The sequence below is a fragment of the Glandiceps talaboti genome, chromosome 8, assembly GCF_964340395.1.
Source record: "Glandiceps talaboti chromosome 8, keGlaTala1.1, whole genome shotgun sequence".
In the NCBI taxonomy this organism is placed as follows: Eukaryota; Metazoa; Hemichordata; class Enteropneusta; family Spengelidae; genus Glandiceps; species Glandiceps talaboti.
In genome coordinates this window covers 6401981-6411270 of record NC_135556.1, presented here as the reverse complement: position 1 = coordinate 6411270, position 9290 = coordinate 6401981, and the positions used below count along the sequence as shown (strand labels likewise).

The 9290-nt window shown below is 37.5% G+C and overlaps 1 protein-coding gene across 1 annotated transcript; it reads right to left on the bottom strand.

The window, feature by feature from the left end:
• Positions 1–1668: 1668 nt before the first annotated feature.
• LOC144438767 (E3 ubiquitin-protein ligase TRIM45-like) lies at positions 1669–4056 on the bottom strand. The gene has a single exon (XM_078127927.1). The coding sequence runs from the start codon at positions 4054–4056 to the stop codon at positions 1669–1671; it is 2388 nt and encodes a 795-aa protein (XP_077984053.1).
• Positions 4057–9290: the final 5234 nt, after the last annotated feature.

Here is a 9290-nt window from a genome sequence, read left to right as displayed (position 1 = left end):
TATGTGTGCATGTATGTATGCATGTGGGTGTGTATGTATGTACATTGTATGTATGTATGTATGTATGTATGTATGTGTGTGTGTCTGTCTGTCTGTCTGTCTGTCTGTCTGTCTGTATGTATGTATGTATGTATGTATGTATGTATGTATGTATGTATGTATGTATGTATGTATGTGTGTACATGTATGTATGAATGTATGTATGCATGCATGCATGCATGTTCATACATGCATAAAAACTATAGAATGATCATTTTTATGACAGACATTAAATATTAAATTTCAAATTGTGTTCAATCCTTACCATTGCAATATCAAATGTTTACCTGCCTAATTCTTCCTTCACAAAGTCTAGCTTCAATAAATGTGTTTCCACAGACTGAAACTTTGAAATAACTTAATTAACTAATTAATTACTTAATTAATTAATACACTGTCACAATTTCAGTTTAAAGTGATAATAGCTTCTACAATACTTGATCTGTAGTGGTGTTTCAATATTGTACAAAGTATATGATAATAATTTACATAATAATTATAACAAATGGAAAAACCTACTAATAGTTCTCATTCAACTTGTTAACCATTAGCTTTATGTGTAAAGTTGACTGCCATCAATTACTTGTGCTAATTTAGAATTTAGAATTTTTTTAAATTATAACTATTAACATACATTGATAAATTTTTCAGAGTGTCTTCAGTACCCTAAAACATTTCAAAAACTCTATTAGCATAATTTATTAGTATATTGCAAACAATTGATGTGAATCTATGTGTTAAGATGAAGGAAGGAAGATGTAAAATTTCTCAAAAAATGTAAATTACATGTAAGTGGCTTTCTTTCTCCTATTTTCCCTATTACCATTCTGGTCTGCTTGGAGCAAATCTCACAATTAGTATAGAATTGCACAAATACAGGAATAAAATATTTTCCTCTAACTCCAATTACAATTTGAAGAATAAGACTAGTAAAAAAGAATTATTATTTTGGGTAATAACTAATTTGTTGTATTCTTAAACAAAGTAATAAATTGCATACGATTTCTAATATCACATTTCATGCAAAAAAAACCGTTAGAATTCCCCTATCGATCATATTTGTTAATATTCAAAATGCGTTCATGTTTTTAAACGTTTATCAGTAGACTGACCCTAGACGTGGGTCTCCTCAGACACTATGGGGGAGGGGGGGGGGGTATACTTTGGTTTCTTGAAACAAAAGCAGCATGTGAAGAAAACAATATGGTCTCTTCAATCATTTAGTTGATAGCTGTGATTTTTTGCAAGTAAACACCATAACACAATGCTTGTCACTGTCTCTCTCAATGGCTTCATTGACGTTTAAGATTAACTGTGTAAAGATCATAGTACAATGCTGATCTCTGGGACAGGCATTTAGTTGAGAGATATGATTTAAACACCATAACACAATGCTTGTTACTGTCTTCCTCAATGGGTTCATTGACTTTTACGATTTACTGTGTAAAGATCATAGCACAATGCTGATCTCTGGGACAGGCATTTAGTTGAGCGTTACGATTTAAACACCACACCACACCACAATGCTTGTTACTGTCTCTCTCAACTACTTCATTGATTGCTATGATTGACTGAGTAAACATAACAATGCTTGTCTCTGTCTCTGATAATTAAGCGACTGTTACGATTTTACTGCGTAAAGATCATAACGCAATGCTCATCTCTGTCCGTGACAATGACTTTACCAAACGGTTGGTCATCTGTGACACATACACCAGTAGGATATTTCAACCCATCCTCATCGCTATCGACACGACAGATGTACTCACCACGGGAAGTGAATTTTACTACTCTCCGATTACCAGCATCACACACATACACATTATCTTCTGCGTCGGTTGTTACACCAAATGGGCAGTGAAGCTGGCCATCTTCAGTACCTCTGCAGCCAAAACCAAATAGATGTTTTCCATCTTCGGCATACACTTGGATTCGATGATTATCCTTATCAGAAATGTAGAGATTTCCTTCACTATTGATAGCGATACAGTTGGGATAGCAGAGCTGATCAGTGCCATCACCGTGACTACCAAAAGTGGTTATCCATTCACCCAATAGGCTATAGATGTGTACACAGTGACTGTTATTATCAACGACATAAACCCTGTGTTTGGTTGGACTCAGTGCAATGCCTACGGGATATTTCATTACATCACTCCCAAAGTATCTTATCAACTTGCCTGTCTTGTCACAGACAACTACTTGCTTACTTTCTGGCAAGGATGAATCTGTGAAATATATGTCGTTATACAACATGGCTGCAAAGCAGGGATAAGTAGGCTGATATGTCGGCAAGACTTGTTGACCATTTCTACTCTCTTGGTTATCTGCTGACAGGACTTCAGAGATGGAGTGAGCAGGTTGTGATCCTACTGAGCCTTGTTCTCTACTCTGCTGGTCATCTGTTTCCAGAGTTGTAGCCCTGGGGTGAGTCGGCTGAGAAGGTACTCGAACACAAATTTCCCTTTGCTGGTGTTTCCGCCCCTCACATATTGATTGAAATCTATTATTCCCCATATCACATACAAGAGCAGAACCTTCTCCAATTCTTAGGATGCCATGAGGAGACTTTACTTGTCCCAACATTCCTCCCTTCATTGCTAATCGCTGCATTTTCCCTTTCTTAGGAATCACCCATACTGTAAGTGGTGAACCCTCAAGTTCTTTCTTATTCACTGTAACTATGATTCGGTGTTTTCCTTCCATCTTTGCACGGTTTTTCAATGACAAGGTTCCATCTTCATTCTTTGATTTGTTCATCGCTTCTGTTTCTCCATCTGGTTTTATCATCAATCCTTCCAGATAGCTTTCCAAGTCAACTTGTCTGTCAGTTGATGACGGTATCAAGGTTATGCAGATTTCTTCACCGACAGTGCTGTGATTGGCAGCAATTTGTATCTCACATTTTGGAGTCATTCTGAGTTCTCCAAGCTCTCGTTTCGCACAGAAATCACCACATGAATCAAACTCCAGATAATGGTGCTCTGAAGGGGTGAGAGTTGTTTCTAGTTTCATCAGGAGGTCAATATGTGCAACCATTCTTTGCTTTGCACACATCAGTTGTGCTGGACTTGCTTGGGCCATCATACTCTCACCAAGCTCTATGACATCCTTCAGGTCATTTGTAGTGCCATCTAAATCCTTCACCTGGCATCTCAAGTTTTCTCTTCTCTTATTAAACTCACTTTGTAATTCTTTCATCAAGGCCTTCTCGTTTTCCTGAATACTACGAGTCACTTCTAGAGTAGTTTTCTTGGCATGCTTTTCTAGCTTACCTCTCTCTTCCTGGAAACAGGCCTCCAGTGACTCAGAAACTTTGCGTATTGTTTGGCGGCTGTTGACAGCCTCGTCTTCTTTTGTTTTCATTTTGTTCACTAGTTCCGATAATTCGATTTTGTATTCATCGGCGGAGGCTGCGATTTTCTTGTAGGCATGGTCTGGTTTAGTGTGTTTGAAGGCAGTGCACTCAAAACATATAGCTTCGTTGCAAGTATCGCAGTACAGTTCAACTAACTTGTCTGAGTGGGTGGTACAATAGACAGGCAACTGTACTGTAGTTGGGTTGGAGACCTTTGATTCCCTGTATGCTTCGATCGTCATAACTTTGTGTTTACTCGTTACAGGGATGTTTTTATGTGCTACTGTACAGTTGTCACAAAAATTTACACCACAATCAATACACCTATTGACAACGCTCCCTTTCTTACACCCCTCGCAGACGTCTTCTTCACTAGCTTCATTTGCTTCGACATGAAATTTCTTTGCTACCATACTGTTAATGTAGAGATCGTCGGACATTGCTTCAACACCTTCTGTAGGAATGACGTGCTTCCTGCGACATATCGGGCAGATCAACTGACCCTCATTTGCATGGTTCTTTTCTATCAACGTTTGTAGACATCGCTTACAAAATCTATGTAAACAGGGCAGTACCTTGGCATGCTTGAACCGTTCGGAGCAAATCCCGCACAGAAGAACACTCTCGTCAATCTCGTCGACACTCGGTGCAGCAGCCATGTTTAGTTGGTTATATGTGACCTAATTATCTACGCACGTAGCCACTGTGTGCTGAGAAGAAATGGTAGAGCGCCCTCTCTGTTTTCATGAGTTTTGTCGTTCATTTTTATTTGACACACAACTTTTCATGCAAAGGACTGCTAGCCCATGTCAAGACTGTTCGGTGGCCCACAGGTGACAGACGAAAACTAAATTTGTGCTATAAATAATTGATTTTTGATGGCAAAATATTTAATAAAAGGATAACACTTTTATTTCATATGACAAAACGTTAATTTCTTGGGTCAATATAGAAATATCAAAGCAAAAAACAACAATTTCTGTGACAAATAAATTCTTTTTACAGAGCAGAAAATTAATTTGCGAAACGAAAGTTTTTATTCGTGTGGCCCAAACTTTATTTTCGAGTGATAACATTTAAGTTGCGGGATAAAATGTTTAATTGTTGGTGCAATGTTTGAAACATTAGAACCGTTTTTTTTCTAAAGTTTTCTAACAAGACTTAAAATACCTCATTGCAAATTATTAATCCTTAGAGCAGTACACCAAGTTTTCGTGAAAAAACTCTAACTTTGTGTAAAAAGTATTTAAATGTCAAGCCGGAATATGAATTTAAGTCCATTACAATCTTATACTCTGACTGCAGAAACAACATTTGTCACCATTTCTTTTACAATACACATCAATGACGCTATTATATATTTTCCCAGTTTAGTCGCCTGGTGGCGCTGTTCATGCTGCAAACTGTAGCATCTTTTCGTGATTCTATTTATTGCTAAAATGAATACTTTGAAACCGACATTTTTCGATGTTTAGCCAAGTAAGCTTATTCTTCAATACATCATTTAATTCAGAGACGCCTCTTACATACAATGAAATCAAAAGATTCTGTAAACAAAATCCTTTGGAAAAAAAGGAAGTTAGTTTCACCAAGATCTATAATTGAGATTCACCCGTTGTTTTTATGTATTCATATCATTACTATTTTGCCCACGTTAACACACTACCAAAACTTTAAAAAGTACTTATAAGACGAAATGTCATCTACAATGTACTGATAATTGTTTTTATTTAAAATTGCTATGGATTCACGCGGATTGACTTCTAAAACTAACTCTCTCTCTCTCTCTCTCTCTCTCTCTCTCTCTCTCTCTCTCTCTCTCTCTCTCTCTCTCTCTCTCTCTCTCTCTCTCTCTCTCTCGTGTATGAACATGTCTGCTTCAAGAGAAATGAACGATACACACATATCAGAGAGACAAAGGTAGATTATGTCCGATTATATCCGCCTTGCAGAGACTTTTATTGATTTAACTACATCAAGAAGCACCTGGTCACTTTATAATGTTCTGTTGTGCCGTAGAGTGTGCTCGTGGGCTTCCATGTACGCTACCCCGGGTCCGGAGCATATAATAGGGGCGGGCATGTAATATTTCCTAGATTGTTTTTTTTCCAGGTCTACAGACTAAATATAACAACCTTTTGACTATATACTCCTACCTGTAAGGAGAAAAGAAAATATACTAGTATAGAGATTGATACATTTGTAGCAGCAGAATTCGTACGATGTTTTCCTAAGAAAACGGCAATCTAAGCAATAATACGTTCCCCTGTGGCCCGGACTGGACATTAGGCCAAGTCTCTGGGCGACAACAGAAAGATTCTCGCGATTTTCCCCATGCATAGTGATTATTTTATTAACTTCTGTATTTTTTCTCATATCGCTTTATTTCAAGAATAACCTCATAAGCAATGTATCAAATATCAAATGACATATACACGTGTCACCTCTGCTTCTCACCAATGTCGCTATCTTGCTGCTTTACGTCCAACGTTACCATGGTTACGTAGTGAATGTTCAGCTAACTATACACCTCTATCTGTTTCTCACCAATGTCGCTATCGCTGCTTTATGTCCAACGTTACGTAGTGAATGTTCAGCTAACTATACACCTCTATCTGTTTCTCACCAATGTCGCTATCGCTGCTTTATGTCCAACGTTACGTAGTGAATGTTCAGCTAACTATACACCTCTATCTGTTTCTCACCAATGTCGCTATCGCTGCTTTATGTCCAGCGTTACGTAGTGAATGTTCAGCTAACGTTACGTAGTGAATGTTCAGCTAACTATACACCTCTATCTGTTTCTCACCAATGTCGCTATCGCTGCTTTATGTCCAGCGTTACGTAGTGAATGTTCAGCTAACGTTACGTAGTGAATGTTCAGCTAACTATACATTACATTCAAAATTACTCTTAATTGCACCGAATCACACGAGGAAACAGCTCAACAGACATATATAGCGCAACAGACATAGATTTATGGTTCGCCAGTTACCTCTCCGAACGAGATAGTTACTTTTTTCCCTTTCTCCCACTTTTCTGGCATGTACTTTAAGAAAGTTCATTTAAATTATATTATTAAACAATCATCCTATGCGATCGATACGGCGGCCCACAGGTGACAGACGAAAACTAAATTTGTGCTATAAATAATTGATTTTTGAGGGCAAAATATTTAATAAAAGGATAACTCTTTTATTTCATACGACAAAACATTAATTTCTTGGGTCAATATAGAAATATCAAAGCAAAAAACTACAATTTCTGTGACAAATAAATTCTTTTTACGGAGCAGAAAATTAATTTGCGAAACGAAAACTTTTATTCGTGTGGCCCAACCTTTATTTTCGAGTGATAACATTTAAGTTGCGGGATAAAATGTAAATGTCAAGCCGGAATATTATTTTAAGTCCCTTACAATCTTATACTCTGACTGCAGAAACAACATTTGTCACTATACAACCTCCTTTTCTTATCGACGAGATTTACTTAACACAGGATGCAACATTAATGTTTGGGGACGAAACATTAATACGCGAGGACAAAACTTTCTTTTTGCTTGACGGAAGTTGGACTGCATGACGGAAATTGATTATATATCCCACAATCCTCGGCACACTCTTGGCGGCTATTTCAACTTCGCGACCAGCACTATCTGATCATGTCAAGTGGTAAACACATCAATTGTTTCCAGTGTATAATTTTTTTTCTCTGCCTGCCTGCCTGCCTGCCTGCCTGTCTGTCTGTCTGTCTGTCTGTCTGTCTGTCTGTCTGTCTGTCTGTCTGTCTGTCTGTCTGTCTGTCTGTCTGTCTGTCTGTCTGTCTGTCTGTCTGTCTGTCTGTCTGTCTGTCTGTCTGTCTGTCTGTCTGTCTGTCTGTCTGTCTGTCTGTCTGTCTGTCTGTCTGTCTGTCTGTCTGTCTGTCTGTCTGTCTGTCTGTCTGTCTGTCTGTCTGTCTGTCTGTCTGTCTGTCTGTCTGTTCAATTCAATTCAATTCAATTCAATTCAATAAATTTATTATCCGGAAATTTGTCTTTCGGCTCAAAACACAATTTACAAACAATTTACACAAGTACGATATATACATATACATATACATACAGTGAGTTTAAAAGGACTTTACAGTGAGTTTAAAATAGACACAGCTGTTGGAACGAACGATTTTTTAAAAAGGTTTTTCCTTGCAAGAAGCATTCTGTGACGGCGACCAGATGGGAGCTTTAATAGTGAAAGAATTATGCAAGGGGTGCATATAATCGTTGACTACTTTCTGGGCTTTCCTAACTGCCGTATGATAATGACATGCCAGTGTTGTTTGACGACAGCCAATGATCTTCTCTGCTGTATTTACAATACGACAAAGTTTACTCTTGTTTTTAACCGTGAGATTACCATACCAAAAGATTATATTGAAAGTCAAAACACTTTCAATAATAGATCTATACACTAATTGCAGCACGTTCTGACTGACATCGAATGACTTTAATTTCCTAAGGAGATATAGTCTCTGTTGAGCTTTTTTCGCAATATAGTCTGTGTTTTCGGCAAAGGAGAGCTTGCCATCGAGAATTGACCCAAGGTATTTGAAACTAGTAACAACTTCAACAGAGTCTCCATTCATTGATACAGGTGTAAATTGGTCAGTTACTTTATGTGCTACAACTAATTATTTTGTTTTTGAAACATTCATTTCTAAAAAGCTGTCTTTACACCAATTCTTTAAAATATTCAGCTAAAGAGCTTCATCGAGTAACAGACCAACAAGTGCCATGTCATCGGCAAATTTAAACAGACAACTTATTGCAGAATTACATCTCATGTGATCAGTATAAATTGAAAATAATGTTGGTGACAACACGCAACCTTGGGAAGCACCAGCATTCTGTACAATTTGATCTAATCACCAACTTCAATCACACGCAAAACATGTACTATCAAAAGGCCATGATGTATTGTGATGTATGCTCCCAATATAAGAAATTGATGTCAAAAATGAGATTTCCACTTTCCATGGGGATAATGGACTCCAACTTTTGAAAAGACAATTAATATAAGCACCAGTCCTTAAAAAGTTAAAATTGTGTTACAATACACATCAATGACGCTATTGTATATTTTCTCAGTTTAGTCGCCTGGTGGCGCTGTTCACGCTGCAAACTATAGCATCTTTTCTTGATTCTATTTATTGCTAAAATGAATACTTTGAAACCGACATTTTTCGATGTTTAGCCAAGTAAGCTTATTCTTCAATTTATCATGAATTACTTCAGAGATGCCTCCTACATGCAATGAAATCAAAAGATTCCGTAAACAAAATCCCTTGGAAAAAAGGAAGTTAGTTTCATCAAGATCTATAATTGAGATTCACCCATTGTTTTTATGTATTCATATCGTTTCTACTTTGCCCACGTTAACACACAACCAAAACTTTAAAAGGTACTTATAGGACGAAATGTCATTTACAATGTACTGATAACTGGTTTTATTTATGGACATTGAAAAAAACACTTTTTAATTGCATGGATTCACGCGGCATTTTGACTTCTAAAACAAAACACGGGGGTGATTATTATGTTTGCGCGATTGTCATGTTGCAGGAACCCGTGCCATCAGATTTATTATACCCACATGTATGTCCCTCATCTCAAATGCCAAATGTTTACAAGATCTTTGTGGAACTTTAAAGCGTCCTCTTAATCATGGATTGGGTAGTGTCACGGGTATTCATCACATAAGGCTACGGTTAGAATGTACGGCAGGGAGGGGGGGGGAAAGAAAATATTTTGGTCAAAAGAATTTCGTAGCCCCCCCCCATCATTTTCGTAACCCGCGACACATTTTAATATGTGTAATTATAACCCATCCCCACTTCCGTACAGCTATATGGTACACTG